This window comes from Apostichopus japonicus, chromosome 17, assembly GCF_037975245.1.
Source record: "Apostichopus japonicus isolate 1M-3 chromosome 17, ASM3797524v1, whole genome shotgun sequence".
In the NCBI taxonomy this organism is placed as follows: domain Eukaryota; kingdom Metazoa; phylum Echinodermata; class Holothuroidea; order Aspidochirotida; family Stichopodidae; genus Apostichopus; species Apostichopus japonicus.
In genome coordinates this window covers 31927632-31947597 of record NC_092577.1, presented here as the reverse complement: position 1 = coordinate 31947597, position 19966 = coordinate 31927632, and the positions used below count along the sequence as shown (strand labels likewise).

Here is a 19966-nt window from a genome sequence, read left to right as displayed (position 1 = left end):
AGAATTTTATCATTTTGACGACTTGTTGTATCTCAGCAAAACGTCAATTTTCAGATTTTTGTCATTTTAGCGACTTGTTGTATTTCGGCAAAACGTCAATTTTCAGATTTTTGTCATTTTGATGAGTTATTGTATCTCAGCAAAACGTCAATTTCCTTTTTTTTTTTCATTTTGACGACTTGTATCTCGGCAAAACATCAATTTTCAGAATTTTGTCATTTTGACGATTTGTTGTATCTCAGCAAAACGTCAATTTTCAATATTTTTTTTCATTTTGACGACTTGTTGCATCTCGGCAAATTTAATAATTTTGTCGTTTTGACCAGTTGTTTAACTCGGCAAAACGTCATTTTTCTGAATTTTGTCATTTTGACGAGTTTGTACTCTTTCATCACCTTCTACGCTTCCGTAGTTCATACTTCAGCGGAGAAGTCACGCTAACAGTGTCAATAGTAATAATTCTCGTCTTTTATAGCATGTCATTTGCCCAATGCTGGATCAAACTGCGCCAAAGTTCAATACAGGGGAATTTGAATTGCAGGGTTTGGTTAAGACAAATTGGTGGGGACACGGTATATCATGTCCCCATCACAGAAAAAGTTGGTGGGGACGCGTCCCGTTGTCCCTACCAGGATCTGCGCCCAAGCCTGTCGGTCTTATGATGTCGCACTTTATCTCTCTCAAACTGTCAGTGAATCGAGTTGATTTTCTCCGTGAATCGTAGTATTAGTTTTAACAATAGCAACTGAGCATCTTCTTACGGTTCGCTAGGTTTCTTTAGAGAGACGGATCGAACGTTTACCTTGTTAAAACCTCTGTTTAGGCCTAACCATAATATAATAAGCGATGAGAAGTCACTTAGAAGCGTGTGTATCCACAGCAAAGGTCAAGCAGTGGACTTTGTAACTCATGGCAGGGTTCTTGCATCAGTGACCTGATATGACAGGAAACAATTATGATATTAGCCTTAACAAACTCACAGCGAGATTTACGAGTAATATGCACCAAGTAACGTCCATATGTACACAAAACGGCGTGATACTTCCATAGGCCTATAGTTGCATCACTGTCATGTCAAACGACACAAGTCAGAGCTCAGACTGGCTCCCTGTGCCGCAATCGATTCTGAGATGAACGGGTAAACACATGAACGTTAACGTTGTTACAGGACATGTGATGAGAAGGGGAGGTGCTGTGACCTTAAGGGACCTCGTTGTGATACTAGTGAGGGTTTTTTAACGAGTATTTAACAGAAGCAGAAGTGACAAACGCGTGGAATACTAAAGTGTGCTATGCTCGACAGTACCTACTTCGCATGGACCGCAATGAGTACTATAAGGTATCGTCTGGAATGATATCTAATTGTGAGTCGAACTTTGATTTTCTGATACTTGAAGGGATATTGTTTATCAAGTTTGGACTTTAATGAGATGATCACGGTTAGGCTACTACTACATTTCTGTGAAATGTTATTCGAGTGGCGTGTACGTTAGACACCAAGCATAACGGTGGATCGGTGCCACAGCTTAGCTGTTAACCTATAGTGCCTACATACTGCGCACTAATTTCGGAACAAATCTGGAGTAAAGTGGATTTAGATCATTATTGTTCCCTTTCATTGTTACTCAGTGTAACGACCAGAATAAATTAGCTAATTGGACAACGAAAGTTTAATAACAACTTGTTCAATTGTTTTCGAAAATTATATCATTCGAATTGGACTAGAGACAGTTCCGATGATCCTTATATAACAATGATTTCTACGGATCTCCTCGTTGTGTTTACCATTTCTTTGCTTACTTCGTTCATGCTTGTAAAATTTCTAAAGATGAGACGAAACAGAACAAACCTTCCTCCAGGATTCACACCATGGCCACTTCTAGGAAACCTCCCAAACTTGATTGGGACAGAGCCTCATTTATTCATCACGAAAGTTGGCAAACACTTTGATGGAGTCAGCACGTTTTTCTTCGGCAACACTCCTGCGGTGGTGATCCATCGACTTGATCAAGCCGTTGAGGCATTCGTTAAGCAAAATGGCCTCTCCGATAGGCAAATTCCGCCGCTTTTGGAAAGATCGTTCTCTAGTAGGGGTACGTATATAAGCATAATTGTAGGCCTACCTTTGCAAGTTTCCACTATAAGTAGCCTATAAATATAGATGCACCAGTAGAGAAATGAAGCGAATGGTGGGGATCATTTAACATTGGAAGGTTGGAACCACTTCGTATTTGGTGTGTAGAAGTACCCCATTGAGTGCAAGAAGCCTATTGTTTTTTTGTGGAGGTCAAAGGTCATTTGTGGTCACCAGTGGTCAAATTGTGAAAACCTTGTAAACACGATATCTCAAGAAGGGAAGCGTGGGCAGACCTCATATTTGGTGTGTAGAAGTACCCCATTGAGTGCAAGAAGCCTATTGTTTTTTGTGGAGGTCAAAGGTCATTTGTGGTCACCAGTGGTCAAATTGTGAAAACCTTGTAAACACGATATCTCAAGAAGGGAAGCGTGGGCAGACCTCATATTTGGTGTGTAGAAGTACCACATTGATTACAAGAAGCCTAATATATTTGGTGGAGGTGAAAGGTCATTTGGGGTCATCAGAGGTCAAGTTTTGAAAACCTTGTAAACATGATATCTCAATATTGGAAGCTTTGGTAGATCTCATACTTAGTATGAAAGTGTATATAACATTAAGTAAAAGAAGCTTATTGATTTTGATGGAGGTGAAAGGTCATTTGAAGTCAACAAACGCCAAACATTTACTTCACTCCCCTCTTATCCGTCTCTCAAGACTAACGCACGCAAGGGAAGCTTGAGTACAAATTAGAAGCCTAATGTGGGCGGAGGTCAATGATCGTTTGAGTTCACCTGGGGTCAAATTGTAAAAAGCATGATTTACCAAACATTTCAACAAGGACATGTCATATCATATTTACTATGTTGATGTATCATATTTAGTACAAGAAGCCTGTTAGTGAGGTCAATGGTTATTTCAGGACAGGCTGTGTCATTAGGAATTTATTGTTTGTCACATCACACTGCTTTTCACTGTATTACTAAGATCAAGTATGTTGTACACCGTCACTATACATTTCGTCAGATTCATTGAGAAAACTGCCAATGTTACATAATCGAAACCACAATGAATTATTGCATTCTGCTTTTATATACCTTTATTGCAATATAGGTAGCGTGTTGTGGGAAAATGGCTCGGTTTGGAGGGTTCATCGTAGGAGCATCCACAGCGGGTTACGTCACATCGAATCCACTAACGACAATCTATCATCAAGAATAATTTCGGAAGTGGAGAAACTTTTCGAGAAACTTGATCAGAAATTACACACACCGATTGATCTTTCCGAAAGCCTTACGGCGTTGTCCGCAAGAGTGGTCTGTTCCGTAGCCTTTGGTCGACGTTTCGACTCTTTCGCCGAAACTAAAAGTTTCGCCGACTTCCTACTGGGCGTGAAACTCGTTGCAAAACAATTTTCTGTCTTTTCGTTGGCAATCATCTTCCCGCGACTTTACGACACTTTTCTCTACCGTGAAGTCCGCACATCCGTACAATACATTAAAACATTTCTCAGTGACATGCTTCGTGAACACAAGGAAGCTTTTAAAGATGGAATATGTGACGTCATGGATGCGTATTGTGACGTCATGCGCAAACAAGCCGATAGTGATATTAGTGCTCAGATCGACGAGAGGGATATTTGGAGAACGTTCTTTGATTTGTTGGGAGCTGGAACGGAAACAACCGCGAATAGTTTACTGTGGGGAGTGATGTACATGTGTGGACATCCGGATTACCAAGAACAGGTATATAGTTGATGCATGTCATATTATAATTTTTCTTTATTCTATTGTACCAATGAAAAGGCTCCGCCCTATATTATAGTGTCTTGTTTAGCTCCGCCCGTATTGCACATAAGCCAGCAGAAGGCTGTGTCATTAGAGGTTATGAAATGTCACAAGTGGAAGGTTGTGGGTTCGAGCCTTCAGTGGCCGGCTAAAGTAGATTGGTTTCTCCTCCCGGAGAAATCCACGGTTTTCCCATCTTTTGAAAATGGTAAGAAATCCAAAGTGCGATAAACCTGTTAATTGAATATCCACCCCGACGTGAAATGTTTACGTTTGTGTTATTCGGCGTTTCCCACATATTAGTGCTTGGCGTACGTCGTAGCGTAACTGCCTTCCAAGCCGATTTTATATGGAAGTTGTCGAGGGTTTTGAACGAACAGCCCCTTAACGACGTTAGGGATAAATGAGAACCTCAATGGCGCATGCGTGAGTATGACGCTGTACTTATACTCGTATTAGTAGTAAGGACATTGTACCCGTATATGTGCTTGGGATCCAGGGCATCAATTCGATTTGAAACATGTGTGAGGGTGTGTCGGGGGGGGGGGAGGGTCGTAAATTACTAAACATGGATCAAACTGAAGACGTTCGCGAGCGCCTTGTTATACAGATGTACACAACATGCGCACACATGGTATCACAATTACATTTAAAATGCACTGTTGGGTCTCTGGGCGCATTCACTTTATCGGAAACATAACTCGCTAAAACGAACTGAAATAGCGCCAACTACTCAGGCGGCGTTCACATTATCGTAGATATACTTTCATTTAGGAAGTGGATATTTCAAGGGGAAGCTGACCCCCCCCCGCCACCCCTACCCTAGTTTACGGCTCTGTACTTGGCATCAGTTAACTCAACCACAAATTAAATATTTTGTGAGTAATATGGTTATAACAACAACATGACTAGCAGCTTAGCACACAGGCTTAGCACCATATATGTATCTCTCTCAAAACTCCTATGACGAAAAGATATAATTATCTCAAACATGCTTAACACTATCATGAGTGGCATTATAATTTACATGTAGTGTTATATTGCTTGTACGTAATACTACAAACATATACTATAAAATATGACAAATAATATACTAGAAAGGACATTAGCGAATGCTGCGGTCTTTCGTTATCTGCTGGCATACCATATAACCTCAGCGGTGTATGGACGCGGTTCCTCATTTAATTTACGCTATAAATGAATTCCGTAATTCTTATTTCAACCCAGTTGTAAAGTTCTATTTTTTCAAGTGGGAGGGGGGGGGGGTGAGAAGTTGCGCAGATGAGAATCCCATACCTCTCCCCGCTATATTCGAAATAATTTGCACGTTACCGAGATATGGTCCGGTTTGGCGAAATTAAATTCCCAATGACTATTATCTTTTTCTCTACCGAATTTCGACCTCCTAGATTGCGGAAGAGCTAGTCAACCTCTCCTCTAATTCATCCGAAGCTATCACTGACGCTAGAAGAGATGAATTTCCGCTGACTCAAGCTGCTATTTTCGAAGTCATGAGATGTGCTACAGTCGTTCCTCTAGGAGTCCCACGTGTCACAGCGAGAGCTACAAGAATATGTGGCTATGACCTCCCAAAAGGTACTGAAGTTTGGTTCAATGAGTACGCAATACACAATGACGTCACCCTATGGAAGGAGCCGCACATATATCGCCCGGAACGTTTTCTGAACGTTAGCAGAGATTCGATCTTAACTGAGAAGAGGAACCAACTCGTTTCTTTTGGATTAGGTAAGGCATAGCATAGATAGCATAGATTGTCTCGTAAATAGCTGTTTCCGCCGAAAGGCGCTTCAGCGAGCCAGGGGCGAAAGCCCCTGACCGGTAAATAAAAGACTCCTAAATTGAGAGATCGGAAATTTGAGAGATATTTTTAAATTTGAACTTTTTGGGCCGGGTCGGAGAAACATGTGAGTGGACGGTGGCAGGAAAAGGCAGCATGTTAGGGTTGGAGGAGGCGATGAGTGGTGGCGATGGTGGTAGGTAAGGCAGTATATTATAGAAACCCAATGTGCGTTAGCGGACGTATTTGAACAGATCTTTTTATACGTAGTATATAGTTACGGTAAGATTCAACACTCTAATCATTGGGAAAGATCAGTGAGAGCATGCCCTCTATCGTTTGCCACGTGACAAGTCACTTTGCACTACTACGTATAGTATTAGGCGGAGATGCCCGAAAAGAAAAGAATCGTTTTCCCGATGATGAAGGTGTGGTCATAACTGAATTATTACTTAGGCCCTACATTAGTCTTAGTAGATACTATTTTTTCACGTTTTGTGTATCGGGTAGGGGCGGGAGGAGGAGGGGGGGGGGTAGGTGGAAAAACATCAACATAGCTGCTGGTCAGTTTGGCGTTCCATGTTATAATACACTAGGCATATTATTAACTATAGTATCGTTTGATTGCATCCTGGCCACATTGAGTACAACATGCTGTACGTGATATATGTTCCTTGATCTTTATACACGTGAAAACTATCACCCAGACGATTCACAAAGACGTCACGCGAATTCGAATGTTCCGGACTCACACGGTCACAGCTTGTTACTGTTTTCAAGTAGATTAAAATATTGAATATTGGATATTTAAATTAAATATTGAATATTTCAATAAATAAATAAATGTTGGTTTTACAGCTGTTAAACCCTCAAAAACAAGAAAAACAACAGCGCATAACATGAGTAAATTTATGAAGTGGACAGAATAAATTTTCCGTCCAATAGTAACAAAGTCTCGTATTTACCATATCCTTATATATATATATATATATATATATATAGGGCAAATATTTCGTTAAGTTGTAACCGTCCCATAGTCTATAAATCCACTTAAAAGTTTTATATTTGTGCTGTTTATTTATCTTGGCAGGAAAACGTATCTGTGTGGGTAAGAAGTTAGCTGAAGCGGAATTATTTATTGTCTTTAGCAACCTGCTCCGACGGTATCACGTGAGATTCGCAGAACCAACTCAAAAGATTGATAAAGTCGGTAACTTTGGCTTGACTTATTCTCCCAAACCATTTATGGTTGTTCTAGAAAAACGGGACTGATATGTGTTCGAACTGGCAACGTACCGTGACTTTTATAGATCTATAGTATGTATGGAGAATAGTTGGGTTAAAGGCAGTGCCTGTTTACCTCTCCGATCAAAGCACCCCGAGGTCATATGACCCCGTAGTCTTGGTCAAGACGTTTATGGCAAGCCAATTGCTCAATAAATCGAAAAACATGGATTATCGGTCGAAAAACCATGTTTATCGACTGATAAACCATGTTTTTCGATCGAAAAACCATGTTTATCGACCGATGAACATGGATTTTCGGTTGATAAACACGGTTTATCGGCGAGAATCCATGTTTATCGCTTGAGACACATAGATTATCACTGATAAACATGGTTTTTCGGCGATAAACATGGTTTATCGGCGATAAACATGGTTTATCGGCGATAAACCATGTTTCTCGATAGATAAACATGGTTTATCTGTGACAATCCATGTTTATCTGCGATAATCCATGTTTTTCAAGCGATAAACATGGTTTTTCGAGCGATAACAAGGTTTTTCGCCGATAAACCATGTTTATCTATCGAGAAACATGGTTTATCGCCGATAAACCATAAACCATATTTATCGCCGATAAACATGGTTTATCGCCGATAAACCATGTTTATCGCCGATAAACCATGTTTATCGCCGATTAACCATGTTTATCGCCGATAAACCATGTTTATCGCCGATAAACCATGTTTATCGCCGATAAACCATGTTTATCGCGTAAAAACATAGCTACGGTACCGCACAGTCCGCATATGGACAAGTGCGGAATAATAATCGGCAACGCAAAGGCTTAGTAATAGTACACCGTCATCGATCTGACACGGTCGTAAATCAACCTTAAAAGTTCTAGACTGCACAATTATCCTGCATAGCTTTAGGCTCTTTGAGTAAACACTGTGTGGTTATGTTCATGTCTACAGTGTAGTTCATCATACAGCGTTCACACAAAGACCTTCATACTAAGAAAATATATGTGGCAGGCGTTGCAAACTACAGTAATTGGTAAAAAGAGGTCATATTACGACCAATTGCAGGTTGAGTTTGTAATCTCAAGAAACGTTTCCATTATAGCGTGATACGCAACTAACAAGGCCTGGGAAGTGCCATTGACAGCAATGTGGGAGCAATTTTCGGCCTAAATTTTCTTATACTCTTCGCGCCAACTCATGGTGGCGCAACGCTTAGGTGGTTTACCTACAAGCTTGGCCCCTTCCTTGGCAAATTCCTCGCTACGCACCTGTCTAACCGTGTCACAATTTGTTTCTAAATATCACCAAAAAACATCACAGACTTTCACCAAAAGTTGTTTTGACTTTTCGAAATGAATTAGCTAGACGGACCGCATCCGTAATGAAATTTGGTTTGCCGATTTAAAAGGAAAATATAGGGCTGTACGGTAGCAACCAGTATACATGTATATATAGAAGCGTGCGAACAATTTTGGGGATGAAAGATGCTACCCGCCGGCACCCAAGCCATTCCCCCCCCCCCCCCCCCAATATTTGAAACAAATCGCCGCCCGTGAATACAGAAGACCGTTAAAGTCATAGGAAACAGCCATTGAGCATAATAGGAACTCGTTTATAACTCTATGGAAATAGCCTAACTGCATAATATAACGGCTTACAATAGTCCAATGGCTAAGCAAAGTCAAACCTGCTTTGGCATTGTATTTTCTAGATTGTTTGTAAAGGGCACAGATGCATCGCGCGTATAGTGCGCTATATAAGATTTTATTTACATTACAGTACAAAAATTCCGCAGTAAGCTGGAAAGTCTGTGTATGAAATTGTCAACATAGGGTTGGGAATTTGATACTCTCTCCTCTCTATTCGGCAAAGGCGCCAACGCAGAATTTATCAGGAGATACAACACGGTGCACACCATGAACAGTTTCACATCGGTAACAGGGGCCATATTTCGTTGTTCCTAATTATGGAAAGGACCGGGCCCATACGAAGTTTGCGTACGGCTCGCCCACATGCGGCTTCGGAACTAAATATTTATCATATATATACTAACATAACATGTAGAGTTTTGGAAGTAGTTCCGGTAAATTTTCATCAGTCGCCAAATATAAAAACATGATTTACCGCCGATAAACTATGCTTATCGGTTGATAAACATGGTTTATCGCCGATAAACGTGGATTTTCGACGAAAAACATGGTTTATCAGTCGATAAACCATGTTTATCGGCGATAAACCATGTTTATCGGCGATAAACCATGTTTATCTGTCGAAAAACATGGTTTTTCGCCGATAAACATGGATTTTCGACGAAAAACATGGTTTATCGGTCGATAAACCATGTTTATCGGCGATAAACCATGTTTTTCGACAGATAAACATGGTTTATCGCCGATAAACATGGATTTTCGAAATAAAAACATGGATTTTCGAAAGAAAAACATGGAATATCTAATGAAAATCCCTGTTTATGGTTCGATAAACCATGTTTCTCAGAAAAACCATGTTTATCTGCCGATAATCATGGTTTGTCGGTGAAAAACCATGTTTATCGGTCGATAAACATGGTTTTTCGACCGAAAATCCATGTTTCTCGATTTATTGAGCATTTGGCTTGCCATAGACGTTTGCAATGTTCGTTTCGATTGCGTATTTTTATCTCTCACGCGCACACGAACACTCCACGATACACGTTTGCACGATAGGTGGCGCTCGTCCGCTCCATTGTCGCAGCTTAGTTGCATACACATCTATAGTCTCTATGCATTGTATGGTGTATCTACACAGCTCTGGGTTTATATATGCTGCGAGGGCGCTTGTCCACTGATCGGGAAGGCAAGCGTATGGTACCTTAGGGTGGCATACTCCTATTAGAATCTATATCCATTCGCCCGATTGTTCTCCTTCAGGAAAAGTGCCAAAAACCAGAAGGAGAACATCTTTTTGACCTGTTATCAATCATGATCTAGTTTTTTTTTGTGGATTGCATGTTGAAGAGCATAAATGGAAATACATATGGTGAAAAAAATTGGGTCAATTGAGGCAATTTTAGACCCCTTTAGGTCTCCCAGGAGCAGCGTATGAAAATTGTATACTACTGAGTGAAAAGGTTTGTTAACAAGTGACGAAAACATCAGGCTCTGATAGCGAAAAATCTGCGCAGTCATGGTACGGAAAATTGATGGTGCCATGAAAGGTCAACTTGTAAGCTATCCGGCGAATGGGTAGGCGTTTAGCTAGTAAGAACTTCTATCTAGACTGAGAGACCAAATTACTTTTGTGATTTAGTGTATAAGTCAATGGGGCTTTTAATGGGCGTATAATACCTTAGAGCCACTGAGGCGGAAATTCTGCACTTATTTAGGGTTAGGGATAGTCAGCAGGTCATTATACAGTTCTATATCTATGCCATTCATTGACTTACAAGCAAGATATGTTATTGTTCACTGTGTAAGCTTCTTGAATCCAAATTTGTGCTTTTCAATTTAGCCCCATTATAATATAAGTAACAGCCCTTCTTAAATAACATGTTTCTAAAAATATATCAATTTTTTTTTACCAAAAATATCTTCTAGTTTTACAGTGGCGTAGGCAACTTCAAACACGTGGGGAATTGGGGGGGGGGGGGGTTGAGTGGCTGCAAAACGTATTTTTCATACTTGCTATGTGGATGTATTATAGTGAAAAGGTGTGCACTCTTGGTTTTGCCGCTGACCTTATGAATATTAATGAGGTTATGGGGTCAACGATAACAATCTTTACATTGCAATAACTTAGTCGGATTGTAACCAAACTTGGTATACAGTTGTTTGTTAATAGCTGGTACATGGAGACCTTATTTGTTTTGGGACCACCTGGGCTCAAATTTTATTTCCAGATTCCTATATGTTTGGGACCATGTGGGCCCACATTTTCTTTACATTGCAATAACCTATGCGACCTAAAGTCGGATAGTAGCCAAACATGGCATACAGTCTCTTGGTTAATAGCAGGTGCATGTTTATGCTATCTGGGCCCAAGAAAAATCCCGGGCCCATATTTTAGCAATATTTTCTTGCATTTTGGGACACATTCTTTGGGCTCGAATTTCTGGGGTCTAATATTATTGGGACCATTTGGGCCCACATTTTATCGGGGCCAATTTTTTTGGGAGGGGCCAAAATTTCAAAGTTGCAATAACTCCACAACCTTAAATCAGATTGTATCCAAACTATGAATACAGTTGTTACATGTAGGCATAAATATGATGATATTGGGTAATGAATATTCAATACTTTATATGTTCTGACGTGGAGGAATATCAATAGTTATCTTCACAAAAACGTGTCTAGATTTTCGGAAAGTAATGACATTTGATTCTCCATTACTATCCTTTTCTTTCTTTTCTTGTTTTGTTATAAGTGTCACACTTTTGCCACTAGATAATATCTGTTAGTATATTATTTGTAATAACAAACCTCGTCAGTTTGAAACGTGTTTACGGTATCTATAGCCATCTGGTATTCTGAGAAGAGAGAGTATATAAAGTGTTTTCCAGTGACTTCCAAACGAAATGTTTCAACAAAATTCATTGTTTCTTTTAAACGACCCAGTGTTACAACTCTAAGGTAAATTATACCAGACCAAATGATCTTAAGCCCGGAATCATCTGTTACACTCTCATGGTATTAAGATAAATAAGATTAATATAAACCCCTTTTTTTATCTGTTTATACGCGGATTATTTTTAATCCCATATATTGACCACGTGCTATATAGCCTGGGCTATACATGCATATCAGAGGATGCCATTGCATGTGTCAGACTACATTGCAGTTTCGCCCTTCCCTTCCCTTCCCTTCCCTTCCCTTCCCTTCCCTTCCCTTCCCTTCCCTTCCCTTCCCTTCCCTTCCCTTCCCTTCCCTTCCCTTCCCTTCCCTTCCCTTCCCTTCCCTTCCCTTCCCTTCCCTTCCCTTCCCTTCCCTTCCCTTCCCTTCCCTTCCCTTCCCTTCCCTTCCCTTCCCTTCCCTTCCCTTCCCTTCCCTTCCCTTCCCTTCCCTTCCCTTCCCTTCCCTTCCCTTCCCTTCCCTTCCCTTCCCTTCCCTTCCCTTCCCTTCCCTTCCCTTCCCTTCCCTTCCCTTCCCTTCCCTTCCCTTCCCTTCCCTTCCCTTCCCTTCCCTTCCCTTCCCTTCCCTTCCCTTCCCTTCCCTTCCCTTCCCTTCCCTTCCCTTCCCTCCCCACCCCCAACCCCCAACCCCCAACCCCCCAACCCCCAACCCCCCAACCCCCAACCCCCAACCCCCCAACCCCCCAACCCCCACCCCTCCTGTTTATTATTACGTCATATCATGTAGAAAGTCAAGCATATCATCTCTGAAAAGCAGTGTCACCATACACAATTTGTAGACTTACTCAAGTCGTAAATCAATTGAAGACGATTAGTTTTTGCTTGCTCCTTTTTTTTAAATCCTCACATAACCCTCAGTACTAATCAAGTTAATCTCATTACTTATTTCAAGAATTATATAAAGTCTCTTTACCAATCGAATTAAGCGGTTTAGATTCTGTCATGATATCAAAGTATATATATAGTTAGGTTATATAAAGTGGTGATCCAGTCGATTGAATCAGATATTCAGTTATAATTTTTTTTCGACTACGTGAAGTATCCTACAGCAGTTTGCCAGTATGTTACTGCAGTTATTACTAACAGCTCTAGTAGCAGCAGTTGTTAATGCCGGTACGTATACATTTACCAATATTGTAATTGCTTTCTTCACAATAATATTATTTTTGATTTGTTTGTCATGATGGTTTCTTTTGATTTGTTTGTGAATGCTATAAAAGACAAATAACAACTTTGAAAATATCTTCTACAGTTGAGCAAACTTAAATGGTATTCACTCCCGTTGTTCAATTTTTTTCTGGTTTGTATTCCCCATATTGAATGGAAATGCAACGCAATCAATTGACCAAATGTATTCCAATAGGTCTCATGCCACAGGATAGTGGTTGTGGTATCTAGGTGTATAACTGTAACACACAACACTTTTTGTTAAACTGATATACTTCTGAGCCGGCGCGTAGCCGTCTGCATTGTATGGGGGGGGGGGGGGTTAAAGCAAAATTGTTCTCCTCATTTTTAAGAAGAATCAACTCCCTGCTTTGCTAACTTTTTATGTGACACTATATAGGCTCTACCACAGGGACACAACCCGACTTTTTGTCAGGGGGGGGTGGCGCGCGGGGAAGGGGATGGGGATGGGGGCGAGGGTAAGATGTTAAATCGTCCGGGGGGGGGGGGTGTATATGTTGTACCACACATACATGTATACTGTAGTTTAGTATTTCGTTGTTGTTGTTAGATTCTGTCAGTCAGTAGGGGAAAGGGCTGTTCTTTTCTTTCCAAAGTTCAACCAGGGAGGCATTATAACACCTATCTGGTCCAATAGAATTAAACGTAGTTGCAGCTGTACCCTTTGTCTCGACTTGGATTATGTTCAAAATTTGCCTTAAAACTTTAGCATTTGTTTATCACGTTTGCTTCCTGTCCGAGATCATATTCAAATGTAAGACAATAGACATGATAATATTATTTTGGAAATTTTTGATACATATGGCATTCCGAACAACAGAAAATGCAGAACGCTAAAAAACAAAAAATAATTGAGTCAAAGTTTAAGTCTTATTTTCAAACTTATTTTCAAACTTTTTTTTATTTTATTTTTATTAAAGATTGTGGAACTCGTTCCATCGTATCGGGTCTTATCGTTGGCGGCAATGACGCAGTCCACGGTAGCTGGCCATGGCAAGTCGGTATTCGAAAAATACCGCGATTTGGTAGCGACTACCATACCTGCGGTGGAACTCTTGTCAACAACCGCTGGGTAGTGACAGCTGCTCATTGTTTCTAGTGAGTAGATTCCCCTAATTTTGATTTCAATATCAATATTCATCGTCCAAAATATTAATATAATAATGAACTATCTTGCAATTATATATATGTGTATATATAAACGCCTACAGTGGAATTACGACCTTCCTTACCGGTTTCGAACCTCTGGACATACAATCAGCGTCCATAGCCTATAGTGGTTAGGGTGTCCGCGTACAGAGCGGAAGGCCCGTGGTTCGAAACCCGGTGGAGGCTGAAAGTTTTTTCATTGTTCTTGATTTTCCAACTCATTACGATTTTCATTTATATATATATATATATATATATATAAATATATACACACACACACATATCATTGTGCTATATTTTTGCAACTTTCGATAAAATGGTCATGTAATTATACTTATTTAGGTTATAGCCTATAACGTACGACACCTGTTTTAGATTTATGAGGGCTACTATGCAGTAGGAACTCTTTGTAATATTTTGTATATGTCAATAGGTGGGGTGTCGTGTGCGGTGGGGGAGGGGAGGGGGCGGGGGGGGGGGGGGCTGGGGTGGGGTGGGGCACTATGTATCTTGCCCCCCTCCCCCTCCAGATACCCATTATTGTTAATTTATTTCGTTTTTTATTGTTATGTATTTTTTTAAATCTTATTTCAGCGGATATAAGAACGTCGGAGATTACATCATCACGGTCGGGTCATATGACCGTGACGTCACAGATTCTACCCAGACAAACGTAGGAGTTGAAGAAATCATTATTCATCCCGCTTATAGTGATCGTACACTTGATAACGACATTACCCTTCTCAAGTTAGATCGTGACGTCACATTTACTGACTACGTCAACAGTGCTTGCCTTCCGGAACAAGATTACCCCGCAGGAACAAACTGTTGGGTCACAGGGTGGGGTGACCAGGAATGTAAGTACATTTTTTATTTTTAATGTGATTGAATGAGGATCTCCAATGCCACTCCCTATATCAACCGAAAGAGCTGTCATACCAGTCCTCTATATCTAGTTCCGCGAAACTTGACAACGTGCAGTCGTTGAAATCACTGAGAATTCCTTTTAAGAATCTCCGACGAGCACTTCTTGGCAAAACTACCTAGCTGTACATTCCCTAATTCACATAAAGTGTGACATTATGGTTATATGTTTCCCGCCGTTCGTTTGGCAACTTTACACACGTCTGTACATCAACCAATCAGAAAGCTTCTTTTGCATATTCTCAATCACGTTAGCTAAACTCCGTCAGTAAACATTATACTGAAGCCTATGAAATATACTACAATTCCTATAGTTGATCAATAACTAAATGATATATATATATATATATATATATATATATATATATATATATATATATATATTAAGTCATTGTGTAATAAAAAGCAAGTTGTTTCTTATCCGCCACACCAGAATACTATGGAACTTGTTAATGACTTCGGACAATTTTTTATATCTAAAATTGATAAAATTAATGCAAACATTGATTCCATTGCTACTGGTCCTTTTGAACCTTATGTTCGACAGCATTTCCAATCGAAGTTGACTGGGTTCAAGCCACTTTCTAACGATGAAGTTCGCACAATTATCAAATCCTCCAATACGGCTACCTGCAATCTTGACCCTATACCCACTTGGTTACTTAGAAAGTGTCTTGACCCCCTTTTGCCTGCATTGACTACCATGATAAATCTTTCACTTAAAGATGGTAATGTTCCTGACAAATGCAAGATTGCTACCGTTACTCCATTGTTAAAGAAAGCAGGTTTAGACCCTGTCTATTCTAATTATAGACCAATAAGTAATTTGAGCTATGTTTCCAAGTTAGTTGAACGAGCTGTAGTTAATGAGATTGTCTCACATTGTTCATCACATGCTCCTTTTCCTGATTGCCAATCTGCGTACAGGCAAAATCACTCTACAGAAACTGCACTTATGAAAATACATAGTGATATATTGATGAATATGGACCAACAACAATGCACTCTTTTAATCCTGTTGGATTTGAGTGCAGCGTTCGATACTGTTAACCATGATATTCTTATGAACATATTGCGTACCCAATTTGGTATTTGTTAATAATGCACAAAAATGGATTGGTAATTATCTGTCTTTCAGAAAACAGCATGTATCTATAGAAAATATCTCATCGAAAGATTTTTCTTTGAATTGTGGTGTACCACAGGGCAGCTGTCTCGGTCCTGTTCTTTTTCTTTGTTATGTTTCTCAGTTGTTTGCCATTGTCTCTAAACACCTTCCTAACGCACATAGTTATGCTGATGATACACAGTTATATTTATCTTTCAATGCTGGTTCTCTGTTTTCTGAGGAACGGGCTGTTCTGGCAATGCAATCACTTATATTCGAAATAAGACATTGGATGATCAGCAATAGGCTAATGATCAATGATTCTAAGACTAAGTTTCTTTTAATTGGTACTCGCCAACAAGTTGCTAAGACTCCGGTTCAGATGATAAAAGTAGGTAACGTGGATATTAAGCCATGTGATAGTGCAAAAAATCTTGGGGTTTATCTTGACAGCAACATGTCAATGGACATTCATATCGGAAAAGTTTGCTCAAGGGCATACCATGGACTCTATAATATTCGTCAGATCAGAAAATTCCTGGATGAGGACTGTACTAAAACTCTTATTAATGCTTTTGTAATAAGTCACATTGACTACTGTAATGCACTCTTGATTGGTTTACCTGATTATAAGCTTCGTAGAGTTCAAATGGTACTTAATGGAGCGGCTCGGTTGATTTACGCTCTTCCTAAATTTTGTCACATTACTTTTACTTTACAATCTCTTCATTGGTTACCTGTACAGCAACGCATTGAATTCAAACTAATCTTGCAAGTATTTAAATGTTTAAAAGGTCTTGCACCTAAGTATTTATGTGATATGATCTTGGTGAAGTCTAGTTCTTACTCTTTGCGCTCAAATTCTCAAATGCACCCTGCATGTTCCTCGTATCAATCATAATACGTTAGGCAATAGGGCTTTTGCCTACAAAGGACCTCGGTTGTGGAATTCACTTCCGGTGGAATTGATGTGTATCGACTCCTTGACCCTGGATGCTTTCAAGATAAAGCTAAAAACGTATCTGTTTAAGCTTGCCTATTTTGATTGACCCGCCTGGTTGGCCTTTTCCTTGTTAAGCGCTTTTGAATGTTTTGTACAAAATTAGCGCTATATAAATGCATTTATTATTTTATATATATATATATATATATATATATATATATATATATATATATATATATATATATATATATATATATATATATATATATATATATATATATATATATATATATAAATGAAAACGTAATAAGAAGGAAAATCCAGAACAGTGCCTTCCGCTTTGTACGCGGACACCCTAACCAACTAGGCTATGGACGCTGATTGTATGTCCAGAGGTTCGAAACCGGTAAGGAAGGTCGTAATTCCACTGTAGGCGTTTGTCACCTGTATCGAACAATGGTAGTTCTGTTTGGTGACATATTTGCCTTACTCTAGAGATCAAACATGATGATTACCAACTCGAAATCATTTGTGATTCATTTATAAATGAATATATATATATATATATATATATATATATATATATATATATATATATATATATATATTTATATATATATATATATATATATATATATATATATATATATATATATATATATATATATATATATATATATATATATATTGAATTTTATGTTTGTGCGTTTGGTATGCAGCCTCTTTTTTTTATATTGAATGCCAGCAACTCGTCATCATTTCAGACCGATTGTTTAGCGTTGATTTAAAGGGTCTTTAGATAAGGAAATATTTTTCCTGTAGGCATATATTGCAACGTTTTGTGGTGTTGTGGTAACATGGTTTTGCGTCTTTCAATATTTTCCATTAAATATCAAAATTGATTTGTCTGTCCTTGAGTGACTAGATATGTTTGCTAACTTAGGTGTGTGAATGAGCTTTTGTGGTTGCTTAACTTGTACCTTGTCTTAAATTTAGTTTCACAAATTCCAACGTTCGTTTGTGCATCACCGGTGTCTTTTGTAGTGATAATTGCCTGGTACGTAACTCCGTCCGACCTGCACATCGCCTTAAGGGGGCATTGTTCTTTCACTCTACAATTGTATTGTTTGGTTGGTGGTCTGTTATGGTTGTTGATGAAAGATTTGCTGTGAGCGTCAATTTTGATTGTCATGTGTGGCTTTCAGCTGTAAAAAAGGTTTACTGTGTCTCTGTTAAAAATCTTGTGAAGTTTTGTATTATATATATACATATAGGCCTATATATATATATATATATATATATATATAAATAAATTTTATATTTTATATTTTAATTTATAGCTACCTTGGATGATACTGACCTTCAAGAGGTTATGGTTCCTGTCATAGACTCCGACACCTGTAACAGGAAATCCTGGTATAACGGTGAGATCACTGAAAATATGATCTGTGCTGGTTATGCTGATGGCGGAATGGATTCATGCCAGGTAATAACTGCATATATAGACTGAATATTTTGCGAGATAAATTTATTATATTTCAGTTTGCTACAGCCAAACAAAAACAAAAACAACAACAACCTGCAAACAACATAGTAGCAACATCAGAGGACTCATATAAAAACTACAACATTCATATATATATTTTGGTTATATTTGAGTATTTGAGTAATGGTCAAAACTCTACGTAGAATTTGGCATACATTTCTTGTGGCCGTCATACATTTCATACCGATAAAAATGTGACATTAGAAACACACACTGTTGCATAACTGTCTAGTCGAGTTTGTCAGTAGCTCCTTGGTCGGTGCATGGCCTTGTAGACTGATCTCCTCTTGGGATGAACGACATCTTCTTTCATTGGCTATCTTAGCTTGTAAGCATTTCGGTATAGTTCAGCATCTCATGTATGTTAAGCTGATTCGTGAAAGGTGGTTTCTGCAACAGGCTCTGTAGTATCATTTAGCATTCAGGGGTGGCGTCTGAATCACGTACGTGCACCCTCCACATGTCTTCATGTTATTGATATAGAACCGAGTAAGTTACGTGGTTTATATAAAGGCTAAAGGCTATACCGTGCACCTCATAGACCCAAACTTGTACAACAACATATTTCCGTTTTTCTCGTTTCCAGGGTGACAGTGGAGGTCCTTTTGTGACGCAAAGACGCACTGGGAAATGGGATCTAGTGGGCGTGGTCAGTTGGGGCTACGGCTGCGCAGATGCTCGTAACCCTGGCGTTTACACTCGAGTTTATAACTATCTTGAATGGATAAATTCTTATATTAACTGACTTTGTTGAAACAAGTTACTGTAAGTTTTAAACTAATTATAATTAAGGATCAAATGAATGAATGAATGCTTTAAATCAATCACATATCAAACCAGTTGACGAATGATATACTTTTGAAAATAAACTGAGAAAGAATAAAAGTCGACAGACACTATATTTTGAAAGATTTTACAATGCCTTCCCTGTAGTCTTTTCGATCGATTGCTGAACTTGGTTGATGAAATAGATCAAATTCTTTTGACTATGACCACACGTATTTCAATATATTATAATTTCAATTTCAATATATAATACAACTTCGATGGAGAGGATCCGTGAAAGCTATCATAATATAAATATATTGTAAAAGATTTGCAGTTTGGCCTACGTAGAGTCGTTTCAATTTGATGATATTTTTTTGTGTGATCATGCAGGATTACTTACTATATATCTCGAGTGATTATATAGTTATGTACAACTATAGCCTACCGATAATACACTATATATTGGGGTAATAAATAGGGTTATCAAGATACAACGTTATAGCTTCATTTAGTAAACTCCAACGTTTAGTTAAAAGTAAACCGTAAAATATTAATAGAATATATTGATTACCTAGGAATCACCCTAGACAATAAACTGAATTTTAAGAAACACATAAATATCACTATCGGCAAAGCTTGGAGAATCCTTAACCCACTTACTTTAGCCTAAGTAATCTAAAATACCTATCCCCACATATTTTATTACAAATTTATAACTCGAACATTAAACCAACTTTTTACTCATGGCAATATCTGCCTCCTTAGCTGTAATAAATCTCAAGTTTCCCAATTAAACACTATTAATCATAAAGCCCTTAGAATTTG

At 38.8% G+C, this 19966-nt stretch overlaps 1 protein-coding gene across 1 annotated transcript; it reads left to right on the top strand.

Annotated features, from left to right (window-relative positions):
- Positions 1–1037: 1037 nt before the first annotated feature.
- On the top strand, positions 1038–19292 carry LOC139984637 (cytochrome P450 2U1-like). The gene is made up of 8 exons (XM_071998608.1): positions 1038–2093; positions 3188–3819; positions 5271–5607; positions 6750–6869; positions 13624–13801; positions 14447–14709; positions 18168–18313; positions 18960–19292. The coding sequence occupies exons 1-8, from the start codon at positions 1754–1756 to the stop codon at positions 19116–19118; spliced, it is 2175 nt and encodes a 724-aa protein (XP_071854709.1). The 5' UTR covers positions 1038–1753; the 3' UTR covers positions 19119–19292.
- Positions 19293–19966: the final 674 nt, after the last annotated feature.